The following is a 27996-nucleotide window of genomic DNA, read 5'->3' as shown; positions in this document are numbered from 1 at the left end:
GGCGTGCAGACCTCTCCTGCCGCCTGCTGCTCCCCTCATAAGTGTACTTCAGTCTGCCTGCTCTGCTCCCCACTCTGGCTCTGGTGAATTCTCTCACCCTCCTGCACTTCTGACTGTACCCAGTGCTTGTATAAATAAATAAAAATAAATCTTTAAAAAAAAATGATAACAAGAGACGAAGTCCCAAACTCTTGGAAGTTTCTCCACTATATGTCTTGGTGTCAGTCTTCTTTTGTTTAGGCATGCTAGGTTCTTTTAGCTTCCTGGATTTGTACATTTATTCCCTTCTCTAGGTTTGGCAAGTTTTCCTCCATTATTTCTTTAGATACATATTCTGTTTCTTTCTCTCTGTCTTCCCCCTCTGATATTTCCAGTATTCTGTATTGCCTTGTCTCATGGAGTGAGATAGTTCTTAGGGTGTTTTTTCATTTTTATTAATTTTGTTTCTCTCTACTTCTACTTTCTCCTGAGTTTTTCATCTCCTGTATTTTTCTTTTGAAATCCTGAAACTCCATTTTTATCTTACTTTGTGCTTCATTTTCTATCTTCAGTTCATTGATTGTAAGGATATTCATTTGTTCTTCCAAGTTTTCTTCCATTTCTTTGCATTTCTTTATCATTGCAATCCTAAACTCTGTATCTAATAGGAGAGCATAGCTTCCATGTCTATGAATTGGGTTCTGGCAATTTGTGCTGTCTCTTGTGTTGTACTTGGAGATTCATATTCCCCTTTGTTGTTTTTTGTCTTTTTTTTTCCCCTGCCCATTGTTAGCTTTGGAATCCAGCTGCTATATGTGGGGTTTCCTCTGGGCATGGCTCCTCCTGTTGTCTGCTTTCTTATAATTTGGCTGTGAATATGTGAAGGAGGCAAGCCGACCATCTTCACTCTGCCACAGCCTTGCCAGAGCCCCAGCTGCACCATTATATGTTTCTAGTTTTATTATATTATGGTCAAATAAGATAACTTGAATGATTTCAATATTTTTAAGTTAATTGAGACTTGGTTTATGTCCTAGCATATAATCTATCCTACAGTGTTTCATGTGCACTTGAAAGAAATGTTTGTCTGCTGCTGTTGGGTGGAGTCTACTAGTTTTTAGTTTCCTCCTTTTTGATTCAGAATTTGTTTGGATGCTGTAAACCTTGGACTGTTTTCCAGAGTTCCCACAGTCAATTCTGACAGTTTTTGCTCTTTTTTTCTATGGAGGGCAGAGCTTATGGTGCTATCTTTCCTGCAATTTTTGATGACTTTTAGTAATTACTATTTAAAACAAATGTCATAATGTCCCTTTAATATCTTTTTTTTAATAATAAATTTTATTTTTATATTCCCCATACAATTGCAACCCCCCCCATTCTGACCCCAATCCCTCCCCTCCCGCCCCTCACCCCCGAAAAAGTGTCTCTGGTTTATAGTTTTTTGTTGATTTTGATTTTCGCTTTCTTATAGTTATTCATTTTTCTGGTCCCTTATTTAAGTTTTCTAGATTCCTGCTATGAGTGAGACCATCCGGTATTTTTCTTTTTCTTTTTGGCTTATTTCGCTGAGCATGATCCCTTCCAGTGCCATCCATGTTGCTGCAAATTGCATGTGTTTATCTTTTTTGAATGCTGAGTAATATTCCATTGTGTATATGTACCACATCTTCTTAATCCAGTCATCTATTTTTGGGCATTTGGGCTGTTTCCAAAGCTTAGCTATTGTAAATAGTGCTGCTATAAACATAGGGGTGCAGGTGTTCTTTGGAATTGATGTTTCTGTGTCCTTTGGGTAAATACCTAGGAGTGGAATTGCTGGATCATATGGAAGCTCTATGTTTAGTAGGTCCAGAAATCTCCACACAGCTCTCCATAGTGATTGGACCAGTTTGCACTCCCACCAACAGTGCAGAAGAGTTCCTTTTTCTCCACACCCTCGCCAACACTTGTTGTTGCTAGTTTTTTTAATATGTGCCATTCTCACTGGTGTAAGATGGTATCTCATGGTAGTTTTGATTTGCATTTCCCTGATTACAAGTGATGTTGAACATTTTTTCATATGCCTGTTGGCCATTTGCATTTCCTCTTCAGAGAAGTTTCTTTTTAGCTCTTCTGCCCATTTTTTGACGGGATTATTTTCTTTGTTGTTGTTGAGTCTCATCAGCTCTTTGCAGATTTTTGTGATCAGTCCTTTATCATTAGTGTTGTGTGCAAAAATGTTCTCCCAGTTGGTGGGGTTTCTCTTTGTTTTTGTTATTGTCTCTTTTGCTGTACAGAAGCTCTTTAATTTGATGTAGTCCCAGCTGTTTATCTTTGCCTTCACTATCACTGCTTTGGGTGATGTGTCTGTAAAGATGTCTTTGATGTGCAAATCACGTAGTGTTTCGCCTATATTTCCTTCTATATATTTTATGGTTTCAGGTCTTATGTCTAGTTCCTTAATCCATTTTGAGTTGATTTTTGTGTAGGGTGTGAGGTAGTGGTCAAGCTTCATTCTTTTGCATGTAGCGACCCAATTTTCCCAGCACCATTTATTGAACAAACTTTCTTTGCTCCAATGCATAGTCTTTGCTCCTTTGTCAAAGATTAGTTGACCATAAATCTGTGGGTTTATTTCTGGATTTTCTATTCGATTCCATTGGTCTGTGTGTCTGTTCTTGTTCCAATACCATGCAGTTTTGATGATTATGGCTTTGTAGTAGAGTTTGAAGTCTGGGAGTGTGATGCCTCCATTCCCTTCTTTTTTTTTCAGGAGAGCTTTGGCTATTCGGAGTTTTTTGTGATTCCATATGAATTTCATCAATAATTGTTCTATTTCTTTGAAGAATGACATTGAAATTTTGATTGGAATAGCATTGAATCTGTAGATTGCTTTTGGTAGGATGGCCATTTTAATAATGTTTATTCTTCCAATCCATGAGCAGGGGATGTCTTTCCATTTCTTTGTGTCTTCTTCTATTTCTTTTAACAGTGTTTTATAGTTTTCTTTGTATAGGTCCTTTACCTCTTTTGTTAGATTTATTCCCAAATATTTGATTTTTTTTGTTTCAATAATAAAAGGGATGGTTTTTTTTATTTCTTCTTCTCAGATTTATTGTTTGTGTATAGGAAGGCTACTGACTTTTGCGTGTTGATTTTGTATCCTGCCACTTTACTGAACTGATTGATGAGTTGAATTAGTTTTTCTGTGGAGTTTTTGGGGTTCTCTATGTATATTATATCATCTGCAAATAGTGATAGTTTGACTTCTTCTTTTCCTATTTGGATTCCTTGCATGTCTTTCTCTTGTCTTATTGCTCTGGCTAGGACTTCCAGTATTATATTGAAGAGCAGTGGTGAGAGTGGACATCCTTGTCTTGTTCCAGATCTTAATGGAATTGCTTTCAGCTTTTCACCATTGAGAATGATACTGGCTGTTGGCTTGTCATAGATGGCCTTTATGATGTTGAGGTATGTTCCTTGTATCCGAAGAATTTCAAGGGCTTTTATCATGAATGCATGTTGCACTTTGTTGAAAGCTTTCTCAGCATCTATTGATATTATCATATGGTTTTTTATATTTCTTTTTGTTGATGTGTTGGATAACGTTGATTGATTTTCGGATGTTGAACCATCCTTGTGTCCCTGGAATGAATCCTACTTGGTCATGGTGAATTATCTTATGGACACATTGTTGGATTCTGATAGCTAAAATTTTATTGAGGATTTTTGCATCAGTGTTCATTAGGGAGATTGGCCTGTAGTTTTCCTTGTTTGGTTTTGTTATTAGTGTAATGTTGGCTTCATAGAACGTGTTTGGTATTGTCCCTTCCTTCTCAATTTTTTGGAAGAGTTTGTGAAGGATAGGCACTAATTCATCTCTGAATGTTTGGTAGAATTCATTTGTAAATCCATCAGGTCCTGGGCTTTTGTTTTTGGGGAGGTTTTTGATTACCATTTCAATTTCGCTAATTGTAATTGGTCTGTTTAGGTGTTCTGTTTCTTCTTTATCTAGCTTTGGGTGATTGTAGAGTTGTAGGAATTTGTCCATCTCCTCTAGATTGTTGAACTTGTTTCCATATAACTGTTCATAGTAGTTACTGATTATTCTTTTGATTTCTGCTGTGTCCGTTGTGATTTCTCCTCTTTCATTTGTGATCCTGTTTATTTGTGCTTTCTCCCTTTTTTCCTTTGTGAGCCTGGCTAGGGGTTTGTCTATTTTATTGATTTTTCAAAGAACCAGCTCTTGGTTTCATTGATCTTTTGGATTGTTTTTTAGTTTCAATTTCATTTATTTCTGCTTTGGTTTTTATTATTTCTTTTCTTCTACTGGTTTTGGGGTTTTTTTGTTGTTCTTTTTCTAGATCTTTGAGCTTCGAGATTAGGTTGTTTCTTTGAGTTCTTTCTTGTTTCTTGATGTGAGCTTCTATTGCTATATATTTTCCTCTTATTACTGCTTTCGCTGCATCCCATACATTTAGGATATTGGTGTCCTCCTTGTCATTCAATTCAAAGAATTTTTTAGTTTCTTCTTTGATCTCCTCATTAGTCCAGTGGTCTTCCAGTAGTGTGGTTTTTAATCTCCATGAGGTAGGAAAGTTCCTTGTCTTCTTTTTATGGTTTTTTTCTATTTTGATGCCTTCATGGTCAGAAAAGATGGTTGATATGATTTCAATCTTGGTGTATCTGTTGATGTTTGTCTTGTGCCCCGGTATGTGATCGATCCTGGAGAATGATCCATGTGCGCTTGAGAAAAAAGTGTACTCCGTTTTTTTGGGGTTTAGTGTTCTATAGATGTCTGTTAAGCCCAAATGCTCTAGGTCCTTATTTAGAGCTTTAGTTTCTTTACTTATTTTTTGTCTTGTTGATCTATCCATTGTTGATAGTGGTGTGTTGAAGTCTCCCACTACGTATGTGTTTTCTCTGATGTCTGTTTTCAGAGAGGACAACAGTTGTCTGATATATTTTGCTGCTCTTTCGTTTGGTGAGTATATGTTAATGAGTGTTATTTCTTCTTGAAGTATTGTCCCCTTGATCATGATGTAGTGACCATTTGGGTCTCTTTTTATTTTTTTGAGTTTGAAGTCTGTTTTATCTGATATAAGTATAGCTGTTCCTGCTTTCTTTTTTGGTCCATTTGCTTGTAGGATTGTTTTCCATCCTTTAACTTTGAGCCTATTTTTATCTTTTGTAGCTAAATGTGTTTCCTGGAGACAGCAAAAGGTTGGGTTTTGTTTCTTAATCCAGGCTGCAACTCTGTGTCTTTTTTTTGAAGAGTTTAGTCCATTTACATTTAGAGTTTATATTGATATGTTAGCATTTGTATTTGCCATTGTGTTTGTCTTTCCTTTGATTTTATTTATTCTTTTAATAGCTTTTTTTTTTTTTTTGGCCTTTCGTTGTTATTCGTCCTTCTGAGGTTCTGGCTTTAGGATTCCTTGTAGTATTTTTGGAGTGGGGGTTTAGTCGTAATGAAATTCCAGAGTTTCTCTTTGTCTGGGAAGGTCCTTATTCTTTCTTCATAGAGGAAGGAGAGCTTTGCGGGATAGAGTATTCTTGGTTGGCATCTGTTTTCTTGGAGTCTGTTGACTATGTCCCTCCACTCTCTCCTTACCCGTAGTGTTTCTTCAGAGAAGTCTGATGTCAGTCTGATTGGTTTTCCTTTGAATGTTATCTGTTTCTTCCCTCTTGTCAGCTTCATTATTTTTTCCTTGTCCTGGATTCTTGGGAGCTTTACTATTATGTGTCTTGCTGTATTTTTCCTTTTGTCGTGGAAGTTTGGTGTTCTTCTTGCTTCTTGTATATCAATTTTCAGCTCCTTCTTCGCGTTTGGGAAGTTCTCTTCAATTATCTCCTGGAATATTTTCTCTGTTCCTACATCTCTCTCCTCTCCTTCTGGAATTCCTATAACTCTTATATTTCCTTTCCTCATGGAGTCAGATAGTTCCCGAAGTCTTTCTTCGTTCTTTTTCCTTCGTACTTCTCTTTCCTTTTCTGTTTTGGTTCTTTTTATTTCTGTGTCTTCAAGAGTACTTATTCGTTCTTCCATTTCATCTATTCTGCTTTCACTGCTTTTCCCAGAGTTCTTTAGTTCCTCCATTAATTCTTTGATCTCCTGTGTTTCTTTTGCTTCCCTCTTTAGGGACTCAATTTCCTTCTTCTGATCATTGATTTCCTTTATGAGTTCTGTCATTTTTTTAATCATGGCAATTTTAAATTCTCTTTCTGGAAGGCTCAGAAGTTCTTCCAAGTTACTGTCGTTGCAATCTAGGGGGTGGTTTTCTTTTTGTGGTGTGCTTTTTTCCTGAGGAGTTGCTAGGTTGTGTGTGGTTCTTCTACTCCCTACTGTCTGTTTTCTAATTTGTCGTATGCATTGGGACACTGTGTTGCTTGGACTGGCCGGCATCTTGGGTGAACTTCTCCGCTCCCCTCTGGCTCCTCCAGGAGCCATCTCTGGCTTCTGAGGGAGCTTTCTGCTGGTTTCAGGAAGACTTTACTGAAGAAATGTCCCTGTTCTAAAATGGCAACGCGGGACTCAGTCCCTGAGCATCCGGTCTCAGGCACACTCTTCTGAGCGCCCTGTCTGCCCCGGCCGTGGGTGCCTGTTCCGTCTGTGGGCTCAGACTGCTGGTCGGAAGGGGCCTGGCATGGGCTAACTTCCCAGCTGGCCACTGTCTCCTCCGGGAGCCTTCTGCCCTTTTCAAGCCGACTTAAGAAATTTCCCTGTTCTATGGAGTGTTAGTGACTTTTTTTTTCTGGTCGCTAGGTGGCGCCAGAGATCTCTCCTATTTTCCTTGGGGGGCTGTTTTTTGCCCCCCCACCCCGTGGGACAGGGAACAGAGTGGGAATGGTAGGGTATACCTCAACGGCTTTGGGGTGCTGTGTCTGCCTTGTGCCCCACCGTCGTGGAGAACCCACGCCCCGAACTTCGTGCCCCGGGTCTCAGTTCAAAGCCCTCAGGTCCAGGACGCGGGCTGTAGCCCAGTTCAGTGGTGCGGGAATGGCGCCTTTTGCACCCGCTCCCGTGCCTGGGCGCCTGGTTCCTGCTTACTCAGTGAGGGACTTTCACCTCAGTGAGGGCCTCCGCGCGTCTCCCTGCAAGCCTAGGTCGCAGGCGCAGGGACCTGGGCAGCCGCGATCCCGATCCGCATTTGCTTTTCCGTGCAAGCTTACCGGCCGTCCCGGGGCTGTGTGCGTGTCTCCAGAGTCTCTTTGTTCTTCTCTAATGGCGCCGGGAGCCGTTCGCTCACTGCCGCGGCGAATCCTGCAGGATTCTCCACAGCTCCCGTTCACGGGGTGTGGTGGCTGCAATAGTTCCTTTCCACTCACAGTCCCGCTTGCTGCGTCGTTTGTTCTTGTTGTTTTTTTTAGTGTGTTTTTTTCCTCCTCTCTGTTGGTCGGAGAGTGCCAACTCTGTGGGCGGGGGAGGGGAGCAGGGTTCTGCGCTTTCCTCCCTTCTAGTCCTCTTTTATGGCAACTTTCTTCTTCGGGTAGTTTGCTGGAGTCGTCCGTTTATCTTCCGTGTCCCAGTTCTCACTGGGACGTGCCGCTTTCCCTCCCTATTAACTTTTTTTTAATGGGAGATCTTACTCGCAGCGTCTCCTAGCCGCCATGTTGCTCCGCCCACCGATCTCCCTTTAATATCTTAAAATAAAACAAAATATTGTGTTTAAAAATTTGGAATCTGTTTTTAAAAATCTTTTTTGAAAGCATTGCTATTATTATGACAACAAATATTCTGGAGGCTATTCCCTTCAGAAAATTAAACCTCAATCATGAGTCAAAATTTAAGAAATTATGTAATTTCCACAATTAAACATTTTAATTCATAATCTCTTGCCTTGAGTTTCCAGTCAATCAAAATCACTTTTTATGGAGAATTGTGACAAATGTACTTTGTCTTTTGGTTGTTGTATGTTTTGAAAATATGTAGCTAAATTTCTGGTCCTTAGCACTTTCCAAGTAGACATTTTCTCATATATATAAAAGAGAAAATGTATATATATATATATATAATATATATATAGATAATTACCTTTATTTTCATGAGTATCACCTGTCCTCAAATAAATTTAATCACATGATTCTTAGTTGTGGCACATATGTGAATGTGGAAAGCAGAAAAAAATGTAATAGCTTCTCGTGGCTTGTGTTTTTCATTTGCAGCCTTCAAGCAAAATAAAGGTACCTGAAGAGAATTTCTTCAATGTTCCTGCTTTCTTAACTGTCTCAGGACAACTTCACCTAGAAGTGATGTCAGGGTACAGAATTTCCTTTTCTCTTTTGTCTTAATGCATTATTGATTATGACTTGGGTAGAGTGAAATAGTAACACTTCCTTTACCAGAGTTCAAATCTAAAAATTGAAATCAGCATGTACAATTAGTCCACTTGAATTCACCAAAAGTAAACTTAAATTGACAATTTGAGAATAGTCCAATGTCTTGCTAAAATATGATCATATTAATCTAGACTTTTAATGAAAAATATGACAATGGAAGTATGAATTTATGTTTTTTTACTAATCACTTTTTTGCTTAAATCTCAAAATATGCAATCAGAATTTAATTAATCATGTTTATGGAAGTAAAGGCAGTTTAGGTTCACTGCTGAATCAGGTTTAACCCATTTCATTTTAAAAAGAGAGGTACCTGGAACCTCTCCTGGAAGGTGGGATGATGAGGAAAAGTTTCTTTAATCATTAGTTTAAAGAAAGAAAAATACTGAATGGTCTTACTCATAGCAGGAATTTAGAAAACTTAAATAAGAGACCAGGAAAAAGACTAATCAATACAAAGTAAAAGTCAAAATCAACAAGCAACTATAACCAGAGACACACTACTGGATGGGGTGGGGGTGGGGGCGGGGAGAGGAAGGACTAGAGTCAAAATAAGTGGGGGGGGGCGCAACTGTATGGAGAATATAACCATAATGAAAATGCACACATTGTGCAAAGATGAAAAATGATGTAAGAATTATATAAAATAAAATATTAAAAAAAAAGAAAGAAAATTAGCCCACAATACTCTCAGGAGAGACCTGTACCAAACTAGAAAGTCTTAGCATTAAATTTTAGCCACTCTGAGACTGCTGGGAAGTCATTAATCCTTTAGGCTCAACTTTCTTTTTCTTTGAAACAGGGATTGGGCAAGAAGATCTTGAAAGACTTGTGAAAGTCTTCTGTGATTCTGCGGGTAATTTCTTATGCTCGCTCAACAAGTACTGAGTCCCCTTTCTACATCTTTGTTTTCTCGTATAGATGAGACTTTAAAATCTCTCTAGGAAATAGCAGTTGTACTGTGTATTGCTCAGTGTTGATAAAATGCACAGGTGGGAAAACTGAGGGGAAACAGAATAGAGCTCATGGTTTTTTTTATATATACTTTACTGGAATACCTTATAGGAATGTCAATTGTGGAAGAAAGTTTTGAAAATAACATTTACCTTACTTAGGTGCCTTTGATTAATCTTTGATACAGAAAGATGTTATTTGATGATTCTAATAACCAAATAATTGACATTATTATTGGAATACTGGGCAGAAAAAATATAATCATAATAGCCCTGTGAGATTGTAGGGTTTACAGAGCTGAATGTGGGAAAGACCATGTCAAGCATGTCATGGAAAATTTCTTATGCCAGTAAAAGTATATTTTTAAAAATTTAAAAATGTGACTCATACAAATATGAACATGTATGAGACACTTTATTCGATTCATTAATTACTGAAGGACAAGTAAAAGAGTAAGACTAGTTCAAAGAACATTAGAGAGCTGTGTATTCGTTTTTTTTAATAAAAGAATTTTAGAATAAATTTGCTAGGTTAACTATAAACTGATTAATATCTTATAGCCCAATAAACACTAACCTTAGGGATTTTCTCTTTTACCTGACAGAAATTATTTGCAGTTGGATAAAAAATCTGCAAGTTAATATGCAAGTTCACTTAATCTGGGATATTTAATTCAAGAGTATACAGAATAATGGGCTAAAGTAAAATTCCCTGTGTAATTAAGTAACCTTTGAATGGGCCTTTGTCCCCATATTGCACCAAAAGGGCATCCGGTCTTCCGTTTGGCGTTTTCTTCCAAGTTTTGAATAGCCTCTAATTAACAGCGTTTCAGTCTACATTTCCTTTATATATAAAGTTAGAATCAGTTATGACGCAAAAGTGGCATAATGTATAAGGTTTACCAAATATTTGGTTTTTTCATAATACCACTGCTATATTAATTATGTCCCTTTTTTCTCAGTACAGTGAACCACAGAACATAGTGTACAGTGAAACTTGACAGAGATGAAATTGGCAAAATTGAGATTCTGTATTTTTTAATGTGTTGTGAAGAACTTCTAATAATGTCAGTCAAATGTTCCTAGCTTAAATATGCATAGTTCTTAGATTAATAATATACAGCACATTGAGTTTCAGATTACTGCATAATTTAATATACAATAAGAAATTTTTAGTCTTCTTTCCCTCAGCTTTATTTTCATTTAATTTTATTTAACAGACTTTTAAAATGGAATAAATTGTAGTTACTTTTAGAATGTTAGCATTTTCCAAAAGGATGTCTTTGTTGGCTTAGTGGGTTTATGACTCCATTTTTAAGTTGAATTTTGTTTTTGTCTTTAAATAAAATTTCTAATCTTATATGTCTCTTGCCCAGTTTCCCCCATTGTTAACACGTTACCCTGGTTCATTTGTGAAAAACTAAGAACCCAGTATTAGTATATTACTATTAGCTAAATTCTAAACTTTATTTGGATTGCACCTGTTTTCTTTTTTTTAAGAGAGAAAATTTTATTATCACCATATTTTTATTTTAATAAGTATTTTCAACTCATGTTGCCTAGGCACATACATACACCCACACAGTTAAAACTTTCCAAAATTGCTTTGACAGTACTCATCGTTTATATCATATATATCTAAAATGTCAAGATTACTATCTGTTCCGTTTAAAATGTTTTTATCGTATATTAATTGTATTAGTCATTCTCCTAATGAATTTTTTTACTTAACCTTTTCTGCTGAAGTAGCATTACATTATAACAGTATGTAAGTTTCAGGTGTGCATCTACATCATTAAAAATCAACACATGTATATATACTACATTAAGTCCACCACTGAAAGTCCAATTTTACTCTTCACCATACAACAGACCCCTTTTACTTGTTTGTCCACTCCCATCCCTTATGATAATCACTAATTGGTCTTATCATCTAAAAGTTTGTTTTTGTTTTATTTAGTTCATTCACTTAATTTGTTCTGTCTTTATACTACACATGACATTTCACTAGTTTTCCATCAATGACTTCTTTCTTTATTCAGGAACCAATTCAGCATTGCATTCATTGTCATGTTTCCCAGTCTATTCTAGTCTATAAAAGTTCTTCAGTCTTTCCTTGTTTTTTATGATTTGTACAGTATACCCCCATCTGGATTTATCTCATGTTTTTCTCAAGATTAGGATAGAGTTATATGCATTTTTTGGAAAGAATACCCCAGAGGCAAAGTGTTGTTCTTATCATGTCATTTTAGAGGGTATATGGCTTCCATGTAGTGACAATAACTTTCATTGTGTGACTAAGGTAGTGTTTGCCATGATTTTTCCCTGAAATTTTACAGTTTTTCCCTTTCTCTATTCTTTGGAAGTGAGTCACTAGATCTAGCCCACCCACTCAGAGGTGGGAGTGGTGGATTGGGATATAGGTAATAGACTTAAGGGAGAATTCTGAATTCTTCTGTATGGACAATTTGTTGTCTCTTTGTCCTTGTTTTTGTAATCATTTATATCTGAATGGACTTAGGTGTGTGTATTTTATAGTTCAGATGTTACTTTAATTGTATGTTAATTATTTCTTGTTCCTCGAACTGTTTTAATTTTTAAAAAGCTGTTTTAACTACTGGGAATCAAATTGACTCCTATATCCCTTTGGCATGCTCCTATCATCTTTTCATGAGTGCGCGTGTGTAGGTGTTTTGTTTTTGTCTGTCTTTAGTACTTCCTTATTCTTTGGGACTATAAAGTACCCCAGACTTACTTGCCTTCTTTCTTTTTTTTCTTTCTTACTCCCTTATATCCTTTCTTTTCTCTCCTTCTTAAAATCAATCTCTTCCTACTAAACCAACATTGACACATTATTATCATTCAGAGTATATATGGTATACATTCTATAGCTATACATTCTATAGGTTTGGACAAATTTATAATGGCATATATTCATAGTTATATTATTATAGCATTTCATTGTTCAGAAAATCCTTTGTGCTCCTCCTATTCACCCTTCCCTTTCTCCTAATCCCTAGCAACTGCTCGTCTTTTTATTGTCTCCAAAGTTTTGCCTTTTCCAAAATATCACATAGTTGTAATCATACAGTATGTAGACTTTTCGGATTGGCTTATTTCATTTAGTAATATGCATTTAAGTTTCCTCCATGTCTTCTCATGACTTGACAGCTTATTTCTTGTTGGCACTGAATAATATTCCAGTATTTGGATGTGCTAATTGATTTAGTTAATTGATTCACCCACTAAAGGTCCTCTTGGTTGCTTTCTAGTTTTGACAGTTATCCCAGACTTATTTTTTTCATTTTCTTTTACCCTAGTCCTAAAATTAACCATTTCTCCTAGTATCTTTCATAAGAATCTGATATTTAAAAACCAAGATTTAATCCCGGGGTATCTTGCTACTAGCAGATTATTGCTTCTAAGCCCTCTCATCAGAGCTATAAATATGTTTTTTTAAATAAGGGAAACAAGGGCCTCCCTGGTGATGCAGTGGGTTGAATGCAGTGCTGTGAAGCTGTCCACAGCTTCTGAAGCACGGGTTTGTGTACCAGCCAGCCAGGGAGATACCCACATGGCACGACAGACCTCTCCTGTCTTGCCCACTGCTCCCCTCAGCAGTGCTTTTGGCCCGTCTGCCTGTTCTGCTCCCTGCTGTATCTCTGGTGAATCCTCTCACCCTCCCACGCCTCTAGAGAAATCAAAGTGTTTTCATTACATTCATTTCTTTACATTCTACCTATAAATATAATTTATAAGTAGTGTGTTCATTTTGAGAGCCTTAGAAGTATTCTATTCTACAAATCTACAATTTAAAAATGTCATGTTAATAAAATTTCCCACTTTTTGTCCATTACAGTCAGAATTGGAGGAAGGTTCAGCCTAATGTGTTTGAAAAGGTTTTTTGATAATTATTGTTTTTTCTTTTTTGTTCATTTTTTGCTTGTTTTGGTGTCTGATTACAGGTCTTTTTTTCTGATCATAATTTCTTTAACGAAGCTATGAAGTGAAGCATACTTTAGAATAAAACTGATGCTTTTCTTTTGATATTGATATGGGTAGTATAAATTGGCAAAACTTCTCTGGAGAATACCCTATCACCCAGAATTTCGTATCTATAAAAATTTTTCTTAAGGAAATTATATGACGTCTTTGTAAAGATGCATAAACAAAAAAAGGCAATTTTATTTATGCTAGTGAAAAACAGAAGCCCAAAGGTCCATTTGAGAATATTAATTAGCCCTCAGTATACCAAGAAAATGCTCACCACCTTTTAATATCAGGGAACAGTAGACTTTACTTTTAATAATTATTTTGAAGCCATTTTTGGCATAATTTGCAGAATTAAAAATAAGGGGATACAGGTTTCCCCCACTATCCAAAAATAGATCATTCCTATTTAGGATGATTTGGTAGGTTATTTTTGTGGTCTGGGAATGCTAAAAAATTTTTCCATAATAGTATTCACTGATCCAAAAAGTAGCTACCAAATCATACAAAACAGGAACATTCTACTTTTGGACCTTGAGGAAAATAAAAAATAAAACTAAAGCTAAAAATTCTTTTTTATTACCATATTATATGGGTTTATGACATTTATTCAGCAGGTAATGGACATTTGTTTTTGTTTTTTTCTGTTTTGGCTATTATGAGTGTTACTATGAACATTTGAGTATAATTATTATGTAAGCATTTTTTTTCCCCATCTCTTTTTGGATAAATAGTTAGAAATGGAATTGCTGGCTCACATGGTAAGTTTAACTGTGTAAGGGACTGCTGGGCTGTTTTCCACAGTGAGTGCACCATTTTATACTCTTACCAGCAATGTATAAAGGTTACAATTACTCCACATACTTGCTAACATTTATTATTATTTGTCTTTTCTGTTACGCCATTTTAGTATATATAAAGTAGCATCTCATTATGGTTTTTTTTAATATTTTATATAATTCTTACATTTTTCATTTTTGCATAATGTATGCATTTTCATTTTAGTTATATTCCCCATACAATTACACCCTCCCCCTTATTTTTTTTTTGTTTGTTTTTGTTTTCAAAAGTTATTTATTTATTTATACAAGTACTGGGTACAGTCAGAAGCACGGAAGGGCGAGAGAATTCACCAGAGCCAGAGCTGGGAGCAGAACAGGCAGAGTGATGAAATACACTGCTGAGGGGAGCAGCGGGCACAGCAGGAGAGGTCTGTCATGCCATATGGGACCCTCGCCGGTGGCCGGGGATTGAACCAGCGCTTCAGAGCCTGCGGGCAGCTTCGCAGCCCAGCGCTCAACCGCTGCACCACCAGAGGAGGCCCCCTCCCCCTTGCTTTGACCCTAGTCCTTCCTCTCCCCTCCCTCCTCCTCCTCTCCACCCCCATAATGTTATGGTTTTGATTTATATTTTCTTTCCATGAGCCTATTGGCCATTTGGACATCTCCTTTGGAGAAATTAAATCTTTGGTTCATTTTACAGTTGGGTTGCCTTGTTATTATTATTTAGTTATGAGTTCTGTGTGCATTCTATATGTAAGTCCCTTATCAAAGACATGATTCACAAATATTTTTCCCCTATATTGTGGGTTGTCTTTTCCTGACGATGGTAGCAAACCCAGATTTTTATTCTCACTCTTCTGGATTTGGAAGTACCTCAAATGGACTTACAGGCCTTTAAACAGAGCTAACTCAACTGCCATGTGTGAGCCTGGAAAGTACCTACACTTTAAAGGCAGTTCTGGATTTCAAATGCATCTTTAATCTTTAATGCATCTTTAATAATATTAATACCTCTGGTTCTTATACATCCTCAAAAAGTAATACTTTTGAGAAGTTTTATGATGACTCATCATTATATTGACAAGAGGGTAGTCATCCTTTTTGTTCCATTATTGCTAAACATTTTTATTTTTAGATACATAAACACCAATTAGAATGACCAAATTGATGAAGTTTTTCATTTCTTCCATACACCTTTGTATATGCGCTTACCTTCAACATTTGCCTACTTCTTAACTATACTGAGTAAATATCATGAATGATGGAAGAATATTGTCATGTTCCTTTAGCATATAATGGTATGGTCCAAGTTCTCACAGATTACTGCATGACGCAGTAGAGTGGCTAATTAAATGAAAATATCTTATTTCCTTTTTATTCTTAGAATGTATTATGCACTTACCAGTTTTTGAATTTGAGAAAATTCATTTAGGATATCCTTATCTGAAGGCTCATAGTCTGAGATTTCACTTATACAGTCAGTTTTACCATCAGCATTAAAGTCTAGATTGTTACTGTCTGTCTCTTTGCATTTATTTTCTGGCTTATCTGATACTTATCAGGCATCTTTATCATGTTTTTTTCTCTTTGTCTTTATGAGTGAAAAATAAAGATCTCAACTTTAAACTGTAGACTGTGTAAACTACAAAAAAAAAAAGACTGTAATAATAGTATCTCCAAGGTTTCCTTGTACCTTCTTGAAAGACGACACAATACTTTGTATTGCAATGAGAAAACTGAAGCTCATATAATATGGTTTATCTTCTTAGGCACTATGCATCTTAGACATTCATCGTTTTTCTGTTTTCATAATATTTTTCTCTCTTTTAACTTAATTAGAATTAATTGATGAGTAATGGTATAATAGCAAGATGTTTCAAGATACAGGAAAAATAAGATTACTAAAACCCCATATGTATCTTAGATACATGAAAGGATTCAATAGGTTTTTTTCTGTATGAAAAAAGTAGTAGAAATTGCTGGGTTTTGGATGACTTTTTTAATGACTTGAATAGTGGCCCCATAAAAGACAAGCATATGAATGCAACCTTATTTGGAAATAAGGTTTTTCAGATATAATCAAGTTAAAAAGTATGGGTTAGGGATGGGCCCTAAATCTAACCACTAGCATCTTTATAAGAGAAAGGAGAAGGAGACTTGTATACAAAGACAAGAGACACTTATAGAGGAATATGCCATGTGAAGACTGGGGCAGAGATTGGAATGATGCTGAGGAATGCTCAGGATTGCTGAACTACCAGAAATTATGCAGAGGCAGTGATTCTTCCCTAGAACCGTCGGAGGGAGCTTGGCTCTGCCAACAGTTCGATTTCAGGTTCCTAACCTCCATAGACTGTGACAGGAATTTCTGTTGTTTTTAAGTCACCCAGTTTGTGGTAATTTTTCCCACATCATCTGTTATATTTTTTATAACAGGCAATATGTTATAACACCAGACTTAGGAAACTAATACAATGTCTATAGAAGTATGAAAGTTATGAAATGTTAATTTGTAGAAATAGTGAAAACTGGGCCTCCCCTGGTGGCACAGGCAGTTGAGTGCAGCGCTGTGAAGCTGTCCACAGCCTCTGCAGCGCAGGTTCCATCCCAACCGGCTGGCGAGATACCCACATGGTGCAGCAGACATCTCCTTTCTCGCTCACTGCTCCCCTCAACAGTGTATTTCAGTCAGTCTGCCTGTTCTGTTCCCCACTCTGTCTCTGGTGAATTCTCTCACCCTCCCACACCTCTGGCCTGTACCCCAGTTCTTGTATAAATAAAAGTAAATAAATATTTAAAAAAAATAGTGAAAACTGCTCAACAAAGAAACTCAAAAATTAAAACTGGGTTTAATGAGGAAGTAAACTGAGGGTTAAATTTTGACTCATCTAAACAGTGGATTACTGTACAGCCATTAAAAATGATAATAAAGCTTTACAGGCTCTTGTTAAAAGAAAAAAATGAAGTGGTTGTGAAACAGGCAGTAGAATGTTCCCCTTTTTACAATGTGTCTTTATGTACATGTAAAAGAAAAGCTGGAAGAATACATACCAATATTCAACTCTAAGTACTAACAGTCTCCACTAATTATATTCTTCCTTAAACTTGCCTTTTTTCAGATTTGAAAAGCTAATGTCTGTCTTTTATAATGAGAAAAAATTAGCTGTTTCCATGGTGGGGGGGATCAGTTTTGGACTTTGAGCTGATTTCATTTCTTTTTGATTAATTGGTTGCTTTGTGATTAGTCTGAGTAATCCTAAACACATTCCCTTAGGTTATCTCATCAGTTCAGATGTAGAGCTCAGAAGCCATGAAACATTCATTCTCAGGATGAGCTCATCCAGTTAAGTGGCTGTGGTAAGAATGCTAACGTGAGAACCTGAGTTAAACTGAGGCACTCTATATCTGAGTGAGAAACTTTCTTCCCTCCCAGATGACTTTCTCATTCTTTATCCACTCGATATTTAGGGTACTTTTCTGAACTTTGTTAATTTATACTTATCTGATTTTTAAGCTCTTTTTGGTCATGACTTTTTTATTCCATGCATTTTCATGAATCTCTGGGTTTCTAATGTTTGTCTCTATAGCATAAGACTGCTTTTTCTATATCTGCTCATTCCTCAAGGCTAAACTGAGATATGGTTTTCTTCTTGACTCTGTCCCTGTTTTTTCTCAATAGAAATTATTTTATATATTCTCTTCTCATTGAGTACTCACCTATTTTTTTAATATTTTATTTTAAATAATTCTTACATCATTTTTCATTTTTGCACAATGTATGCATTTTCATTTTGGTTATATTCCACATACAATTGCACCCCACCCCCTTATTTTACCCTAATCCTTACTCTCCTCCAGACCCCCTAGTGTGTCTCTGGTTTATAGTTGTTTGTTGATTTTGACTCATAGCAGGAATTTAGAAAACCTAAATAAGGGACCAGGAAAAAACTAATAAAAGTACTCACCTATTTCATATCTTAAAGAAAATAAAGGAAAAAAAATCCTTTTTTAAAAAAATATTTAGCCGGCCTCCCTTGGTGGCACAGCAGTTGAGCACTGGGCTGCGAAGCTGCCCACAGCCTCTGCAGTGCCGGTTCGATCCCTGGGCACCAGCGAGGGTCCCACATGGCATGACAGACCTCTCTGCCATGCCCGCCGCTCCCCTCAGCAGTGTATTTCTTAGTCAGTCTCCTGTTCTGTTCCCCGCTCTGGCTCTGGTGAATTCTCTCACCCTCCCATGCTTCTGACTGTACCCAGTGCTTGTATAAATAAATAAATAAATCTTTAAAAAATAAAAATAAAAGATAAATAAAAAAATATTTAGCCAGTTTGAAGTACACTTCACATATGTTTAGCTCATAGATTGTAAATTCCTTGAAGACAGGAACCATGTATCTGTGTTGCCATAATTTCTTGAAAGTAATAGTGATATTCAGTAAATATTGTATTTGTAAAGCATCAATTATCATTCCTCTAAAATTTTTCTCTGTTGCTTCTATAAAGTTGATCCCACAACAGGAATATATGTTAATCACCTTTTGGCCTTATTTCATGTGAATGATATCACCATAAAACTTTGACATCTGCTTTATTGTTTCCTGAATGTAAATAAATGGTTGTAAATAAATGTAAATAAATGATGATGGTTCTTTATAATATGCTCTTGATGGTGGGATCTTAAAACACAGTATTATTTCTTCTTTTACTCTATATTAAAAATTGTAGAAATATGAATTAACAGACCATTAGTATAAATGACTCAGGAATTTCATTCATTAGTGACACAGTAATTTCATTATTTGTATAATTTAGCCAGGGATGAGCATTTCCGACACATTGAAGAGCAGATGCTGAGACTTTTTAGTAGGAATATTTAGTTTGCCTGGGTACAGTACAGAAAATGTGAATATTTGGGTTAATCAGGGTTTGGGTATTGCCAAGTGAATTTCTTGTAAGTTAATATGTATAGAATGTTATAATGATGGATCATGGAATCTGTGCTTTGGTTAGGACAGAAGTAAGGAAATTGAGATAAAGGGTGATGATGAAAAATAGTGGTGAACTTAAAGAAATGAAGGTCTTATGAATTGTTGGTGTGTTTAGAATAAAAACCTGGATTAATAGGATGTGATAGCCAAAGTGTTGAGAAATTCAAGTCTCTAGCTGGGACTCTCCTCAGTTCCCCATCTGTAAACTAAACTGCAATTTGTCTTCTCCGCTTGGCTGTTGTATACCGTATCAGCATGTTCAAAATTAAACTCAATTCTCAAGTGTTTTTTCTTTCTGAATTCCCATTCTCAGAAAATGGCCCCTTCATCCGTTCATTTTATCAAAGCAAATTTATGTATTGATATATCATCCCAAATTCTTGTTGCACACCTTTGCTTCTTATTTGTTTTCACTTTCCTTTGCTTCTACTGCCCTTGACTGCTTATAACCACAGATTTCTTGTTTCACATGTTTGTGTTTCTTTGCCTATATTATTTTTCTAGCTAGAATGTCCTTCCCCAGGTCTTTGTCTAACTACTACTCATCAGTCTACATTGCTTAAAACTGATCTCACCCAGAGCTCCACTATCACCCGTACATCTTTCTTGTTTCAATAACCTTCTTTAATATGCCCTTGTTGCTTTATTCTTAGCTATTTTATAATACCGGAATAATTTATTTCTATATAGCCTAAAATACAGAGCTTTCAAAGTTAGGGACTTTAATTTTATAACTATTAATACAAAATTAAGATTTAAATACTATTTACTAAAATATTGAAATTGTCTGTGTATGTGCTTATCTTCCCCTTAGCCTATAAATGCCTCACACTATATATTGTTCTTCTTTGTTTTCTTAGTTTCTATTATTAGCACTTTACCTGATCCAAAAATCAATCTTGATTTTATTGAACATTTATTGACAGCCAACTGTGTGCCTAACACTAGGTTAGATGCTAGGATACAGAGTTGAACAAGACAGATATGTTCCCAGCCTTCATAACTGCCTTCATGAATCCATACAGTCTGATGCACAAGATAAGCGTTAAATAATAAATTAGGGGAAAAAAAGATTGTCCTGGAGGCAAGAAGATCAAGATGGCAAGGGGATATCACCTTGTCTAGATTAAATTGAATTTAGAGGACACCTTATCAGTAGAATGATTACATGAGAATGCATTTTAAAATGTCATTTATATTTAATAAATTAGCTGTTATATATTGTTTAAATACTAGTGTTTTTCAGTCTTAGAACAACAGAAACCCATTTGCAAAAGTTCTTCTTTTCATCATGATAGAGCATTTTATGGTGTATAATCTTTTAGTTACCCCAATACTTGTTATCTATATTTGGCTATGAAACATCTTTTGGTACTTTTTTGTCATGTTTGGTATATTTGAATGACTTATTTAGCTGAATATTATGATTTATCCAAATAATCAAAAGCTAGGAAATTATCTGTCTTTTCTCACCTGTTCCTTTATCAGCTTATAATAATTTGAATCTTTTATTAAACTTTATGTCATAAGTTATGACTTTGTAACTTACCTGACTTAGGATGAGTTGGATCAGTCAAGATGAGTCGGATCTGGTCATCATGATCTGAAGGAGTGGTTAACGAAGCTGAACATGGTTAGCATAGGAAAGACAAAAAGGAGATATGATATGATAGTTGTTTGAATCTATTTTGTGAGCTTCTGTGAGAACCCTGTGTGGAGATACGTAAATGGTTTTTGAAAAAACAACTTTATTGAAGTCCACCATAAAGTCACCCTTTAAATACATATAATCAGTAGTTTTTACTCTATTCACAAAGTTTTGAAACCAGCACTACTTTTTTTTTTTTTAAAGATTTATTTATTTATTTATACAAGCTCTGGGTACAGTCAGAAGCGCGGGAGGGTAAGAGAATTCACCAGAGCCAGAGCTGGGAGCAGAACAGGCAGACTGACGAAATACACTGCTGAGGGGAGCAGCGGGCGCGGCAGAAGAGGTCTGCGCGCCATGTGGGACTCTCGCCCAGCGGCCGGAGATCAAACCGGCACTGCAGAGGTTGTGGACAGCTTCGCAACCCAGCACTCAACCGCTGCGCCACCGGGGAGGCCCCATCACTACTATTTTTGTCATGTTTTCATCACTTCAGAAAGAAACCCTATAAGCATTAGTCACTTCCATTCCTCTTTTATCCTAGCCCCTGACAAACACCATTGAAACAGAAACACTGGGAGTGGGGTCCAGCAGTCCATGCCACAGCAAACCTAGCAGATGATGTGATGCTGAGGAACACTGCTGTACAGCAAGACCTTCTGTTCTGTGGTTGGTGGGGACATTTGTCTTCTAGCCATTTGGGAAAGGGTTGACAGTTCCACATGCAAACTCTCAGCGAATCTCCATTTTTCCCCTCCCCAAGCTCACCAAAGTCACATTTTCCCTGCTCGAGTGCACACTCACCCTGGATTCCAGGGAATGACTTTTTGCTTTGAACCATTGGTCATCACTCAACCATCTGTTTTCTGTCCTCCAAAAATTTGTTGAGATCTCTTGTCCACTGAAGGCTCCCTTCTTATTTCTTCCTTTTAATATTTTTATTAATATCTTTAGACTGTCTCAGAGAGTAATGAATATAAATATTTGTGTTTAATTCATTATTTGAATGTCAGTTGTGCCAGCATGACTGATAATAATTTGCTTTTCTTTAATTGCTAGTTAGGCTGTGCATATTTGCATGATGACTTTGTGTCTCTGTCTAATGTGTCAATTCTACAGTATCTGTATACTGCCTTGGAAATCTAAACATTGTATTCTCTGCTTATTTCTAGTATTTATGCCTTCTGTGGGAGATAACTAACCTGGTTTTTTCTCCACTTCAAGTGTATGGGAGAATAGCACCATTCTTCTGTTAGCTGGCTCACTGAGATCGGGCTAAGCACACAAAATAACAAAGGAATGAATGTCTTTGAAATGAACAAATTTGGTGTGAGTTTGAAAAAAATTCCCAGTCAGTCCTTTGAGTAATAATACAAATACAACTCGTGAATGAAATGCAATTCCTGTTCACATCCTCTAAAAACAAATGCAAGTTATTATAGTGAGACATCAAATTAATTCTTAGTAATTAGACCAATATGTATGTAATTGGAACTATAAAAAGCAAAACCAATGTTGTTACTTCTTCCAATTACTGTTTAATCTTGTTCAAATTCTCGTGACTTTAATTAGTTTTTTGGGGGAAGTAGGGGATATCTCTATTGTATGTTTGCAGAATTTAGGTTGGGCTGGGAACAGAGAATTTGCAATTGTTTGGACTTTTTTTCCCTAGTTTGTTCTCCCTAAAAATAACTATGGTTACTCATTTATTCGACAATAATTTTTGTGTTCACCCAAATGGTATGTAGCTGTGTTGGACAACAAAGAGGATGTTAAAAATATGGAATTGTTGATTGACATGTGCAGGGTTACCAGTGCTGTTAGAGTTAAGCAGCTAAAGATAATGTTATTCCTGTCCAAATGTGCTGAATTCTTTCAAGTAAATGCTTCCATTAATTGAAGGAAAATACAGTCAGAGAGATTTGGAATTCAAGAAATTGGAATTCAAGCTTATTTATGTACTAGTTTCATAAACTTGATGTCTGAGCCTCCATTATAAAGATAATTCTGCACTATAAAGATAAATTATAATGGCCGTTTGCAGGGCTGTTATGAAAGCTAGATATTGTTTAAAGCCCAGTGTTTATGATGGTCTGCACTGAAATGGTAGTGCTGATGGTCGTATTGTGTTGATGGTAGCAGTGATAACTGGGATCTGGAGAACTCAGGGTGATTATTCAGGACTAACTAAAGAAAGAGTAAAGGTAGTATAACCAGGAAGAATAGCTGGCAGCAAGCAGTCAAGTTCTTTTACAACAGTAACAGAACTGGGGTTTACGTAAAGCAGAGGATTGGAACAAATAATCATTCAGCCAGGATTCAAGACTCACAACACAGGTTAGAGTGTTAAACTAAACCAGTGCCTGGAATGAAGGATGAAATTAAACACAGATACCAGATACCTGTCAGAATTTGAAGAACAAACCAGAAATAAACTGAGAGCAGATTAGATTATGGTCTGCCTTAGGAACAGTGCTCAGTTATGTTAACTGGGATGTGTCACTATGTTATGGATTCTTTTGTTCATAAGGGCTGTGTGCCTACTGTGGTTCCAAGAGGCTGACATTCCGCTATTTATACCATAGTTGGGACAATATTATAATTTAGTTAGGTAACAGGATAAGCCAGTGTATGAATAAGCTTTTTGTCACTGTTGCTTCTCAGTCAACTTTATTGACTATACTTTACATATAATAAAAATGTACCCATTTTAAGTGTACAGTTCAATTTATGTTGACAAGTTTTTAAACCTTTGTGATCTCTACTGTGATAAAAATATCCTTCATTTCCCTTTACATTCAGTCTGTCTCCCAGCTTCAGGCCATAGGCAACCATTGACCCATTTTCTGTCATGATAGATTAAATTTTCCTTTTCTAGAAATCATGAGAATGATATTTATAGTAATGTAGTAATTAATATTTATGTTTATTTTTATATAAATAATATCATAGGATATTCGCTCTTTTGTATCTGATTTTTTTCACTCAACATAATGCTTAGGAGATTCATCCAATACTTGTTCCTTTTCATTATTAAATATAATTCCATTGCATGGATAGGCAATTTGTTAAATCCTTATTTTTTCATAGACATTAAGGCTTTTTTCATTTTAGAGCTATTACGAATGAAGCTTTTTGAAAATTCATGGACAAGTCTTTGCACATATGTTTTCATTTTCTTTGAGAGAATACCTAGGATTTGCTGGGTATGATAAATGTATGATCTTTTATAAGAACCTGCCACAAAGTTTTATGAAGTCCTTTTGAATGTACTATTTTATATCCTCAGCAACAATAGATGCAAGTTCTGTTTGCTCTACATCTTTGACAAAAATTAATGTTTGCAGTATTTTGTAGTCATTTTTGTATCTGATATACTACTATGGCTTTAATTTGTATGTCTATTATTGACTAATCCTGTTAGACATTTTTCTTCTCGTGTACTTAAGGCCATTCATACATATTCTTTTGTAACTTTTTCAACTATTTTTTTAAGGATTTATTTGAAAATAATATTTTTCAATTATTTTTAAGGATTATTTATGCATACAAGAACTGGGTACAGGCCAGAAGTGTGGGGGGTGAGAGGATTCACCAGGGACAGAGTGGAGAACAGAACAGGCAGATTGACTGAAGCACACTGCTGAGGGGAGCAGCAGGCGAGTCAGGAGAGGTCTGCTGGACCATGTGGGTAGGTCACTGGCCGGGGATCAAATTCATGCTGCAGTGACTGCAGATTGTTTCATAGGTTGCGTCTTAACCCCTTGTGCCACCAGGGAGTTCCCTCTTTTCAATTCTTATGTCCATTTTTATTAGGGTTGTTTGCCTTCTTGTTGAGTAATTAGTTCTTTTTATATTATAGATACTAGACCTTTATCAGATATGTGTATTGTAAATACTTTCTCCCAGTCTGCCTTTCCTTTCCTTATTTTCAACTGTGTCTTAAAGATCAGAGTTTTTTTATTTTGTTGGTGTACACTTTATCAAGTTTTCTTCTTATATGGTTCATAAATTCTGTATCCTGTTCAAGAGTTTACACAGATTTTCTCCCCCCCCCACACTACCCTTAAGGAATTTTATCGTTGTAACTTGTGCATTTATGTCTATGGTTTCCCCTACTAGTCTATAAGCTCCTTGATGGTAAAGGTCTTGCCTGATTTATGTCTATATTTTCCATGGTGGTTAATAGTTCTAATAAATATTTATTGAATGAAGAAATAAATCAATATGACTTTATGGTAGATAAATGTTTATTGTATGATAAGGACAGATAACTAGGCCTTTCACTGCTGTGTTTTGGCTTCTTGATTGCTATGGTCTTTAGGCTTGAATCATTTGAATTGCTTCTGTGCTTCTGACTTATTTAATCAGTCTGTTCTAGTTAGGGGGGGAAATAACTCCATCAGAAAGTGCTTTAACAAACTTGGAATACTATATTGGATCTACTTAAATATTTTAAAGTACCCTTATTATATTTATATAACCATGATGTTGGTATAAATTCTTTACCATATGAAATCAGAAAAATTTAGTGTCTTTAAAAAATCAAAAATTAAATAATTCACCTGTAAACTAAGTTCTTGAATTATAGAAATCACTGTAGCACATCTGTATATTCTACTTTACTAAAATAGAGATTTGCTTCACCTTATACAAAATAAAAGGAAATTTCATCTTTGCTCCTCTGGAGGGAATTCCTAACCAAGAAGCTCAGTTATGAGTTTCTCTCACCAGTAGAAATTGGTGACAAATAAGCTTAGTCACATATATTGGTTGATATTCACATTATTTGTATTTCACTTGATATCATTCCCCACTTTATTGCCTGATGTGCCTTCTACTAAAAAATAAAACCCATCTTTCCCCACTTAAATTAGGTGCAGAAAGTAGACATGTCACATATATCTCCATGGTTTGGAGATTATGCAAAACCTGAGCCAGTCTTATTTCACATTTAACTGGCAGATTTCAATTTAAAGTATGTGATTTATAATAGAGTTAGAAAAAGGATTAAGACTTAAATGCTTTTTTTTTTTCTTTTTGGAAGTTCAGTTAGTGATTTTTACTTAGTTTCTTCAAGTGGGTAATTATTCTATGTTTTCCTCCTGATTCAACTTCAGAACAGTTAGTGTGAGACTTATTGAGAACATTTGAACTCTAGGAAGATGGTACTTTTGGGCCTACTGTTTAAAGAATTATCTCAAAAATTGTTATGCATCCCCCCTCACAACCAAAATATGTGCTTGATTTGATAATACTGGTTCTTCATATTTAGCATTGAGGGTGGGTATGACATGGGGATTTGAAGATAAGTGCTCAATTAGTTCAATTGAAAGTCTCTCTACATTTAGTGTAGCTCATACCATGATCCACAACAAGAATATTTGTTTTCAGTAACTATCGAGCACTCACTGTTCGGTAGTGACATTAGAGACATAAGTGAAGTCAAATCAAAAAATAGAGACACAAGCCATATCATCATTTACTGTTTTGGGTGTTCCCACTCAGTGAACCAGGACCTTTCAAGAAAATTGTCACATCCTCATCACTAGAGGTTGATGAACAAGATCACTTATAGTTAACCTAAGGTAGAGTTAAGGACCTAAAAAGGCCTCATTCTGACACTTAGGTCTGCACATAGATGCAAAGCTAACAAAGCTGTAAGCATGGCTTACTAAATAACTCTTAGAGTTTGCATCAATGCCTTTCAAAAAGATAACCATTTTACCAAAAGAGGAGCTATGCCTCCAAACATGAAGAAGTAGGGCATTCATTTTATTAAACAGATATGTGATAAGGGAAAGGAAAGCTACAGAGGCCTGGCCTGGCAGAGTATAGCTGTGGGAAAAATACAGTGTGTATGACCAGGTACTGACACAAATTTAGAAGTCCAACAACTCTGTCCTCCACTGATCTCTTTCCTCGGGTCACATTATCTGAATGCACACTTTTCCCAGCTAATTATTTTCTGCGTTTGTTGAGATTTCAGCCATCTACTTCAGTACTGGACAGTAGAACTTACTGTAGCAATGGAATGTTTTATAGCCTCACTGTCCAGCATGGTAGCCATTACCTGCATGTGAGTATTAAACACTTGAAATGTGGCAAGTGTGACAGGAATTAATTAAATTTTTTTTTTTTTTTTCCCGCACAGGGAACTGCTCTCCAGTTTCTTTTCTTTTTTTAGGGTATCTTTTTATTTATTTTTTTTATAATAAATTTTATTTTTATATTCCCCATACAATTGCAACCCCCTTATTTTGACCCCAATCCACCCCCCGCCCTCTACCCCCCATAGAGTGTCTCTGGTTCATAGTTTTTTGTTGATTTTGATTTTCACTTTCTTATAGGCCTCTGTCTAGACTGTAAAGCATTGAAGTCACCCATGTTGTATGCTATGTGGAGTTTTCTATTATCCTTTGTGTAGGAATAATCCTGGGAAAATGTAGGTATTCAGTATGTATTAATATTTGTTGAGCTAAATTGAATGGACAGAGGGGGAAAGTAGGAAATTTGAAGAACTCAGTGTTGTCCTACTATGTGTTTTCGGCACCAATACCGATGCGCACCTTCTCCCCCCTTTAGTTTTAGTGTAACTCCGTTGCTTTACTTTTTCACTGTATTCCATTAAATTGCCCATCCTGATGCCTTTCTTCATGTCCAAATATTGCATAGACACAAATAAATTTTTAACATAGATGTATGGGTAAAATGTAAAGAATAATGATACACTCAACACTTTGGTCCCCCCCCCCAAATTTTCATTTTTTTAATTTCCTGTATGTACTTTTCTAATCAGACCCCCTTCCCTGCCCATGAGAACTAGCCACACGTCTCAATTTTGTGTTTATCATTCCTTTTATTTATAGTTCCACCACATGTTTGTATTTATAAACATTGTAATGCATTGTTTAGTTTTACAAGCTTTTGAATTTTGTATAATTGGAATCATCTTTATTTTTGTGTGACTTTATTAACTTTATAATCATAACAATATTCATGTTCTTACATTGTATTCCTAAATTATACACATGTTGTATAATTATTCATTTTCATTACTGTAGGGTGTCCCTTCAAATGAAGTTGCCACAGATTACCTATTTTATTACTGATAGATTTTTTTTCCCTTGTGTTTTGTAGTGCATGCAGTGTAACATGAAATCTCTCTCTATATATATATCACTTGCTATATGTGTGAAAGATCTACTGCAGATTCCAAAGGAACATTGCTCTTCTCTGCTCTGCTCTGCTCTTTCTTCTTCTGTCTTTGTGTGTGTGTGTGTGAGGGGGTGTGTATTTTCTTTGTCCTCTTCTCCCTCCCCAGCTTTCCTCCTCATTCT

General features: G+C 36.0%; 1 protein-coding gene across 2 annotated transcripts in view; it reads left to right on the top strand.

Moving 5' to 3' along the window:
* Positions 1-27996, top strand: part of NARS2 (asparaginyl-tRNA synthetase 2, mitochondrial) — a 135013-nt gene that overhangs the window by 49000 nt on the left and 58017 nt on the right. For both annotated transcript variants that reach the window (XM_037523043.2, XM_054699565.1), the window contains exon 6: positions 8125-8219. In XM_037523043.2, the coding sequence (XP_037378940.1) occupies positions 8125-8219 (95 nt within the window). The remainder of the gene's footprint in view (positions 1-8124; positions 8220-27996) is intronic.

Source organism: Talpa occidentalis, unplaced genomic scaffold (genome assembly GCF_014898055.3).
Source record: "Talpa occidentalis isolate TD23 unplaced genomic scaffold, MPIMG_talOcc4v2.1 talOcc4.3, whole genome shotgun sequence".
In the NCBI taxonomy this organism is placed as follows: Eukaryota; Metazoa; Chordata; class Mammalia; order Eulipotyphla; family Talpidae; genus Talpa; species Talpa occidentalis.
The sequence above is the reverse complement of the archived record's forward strand: the minus strand, read 5'-3'. Positions and strand labels throughout refer to the sequence as shown.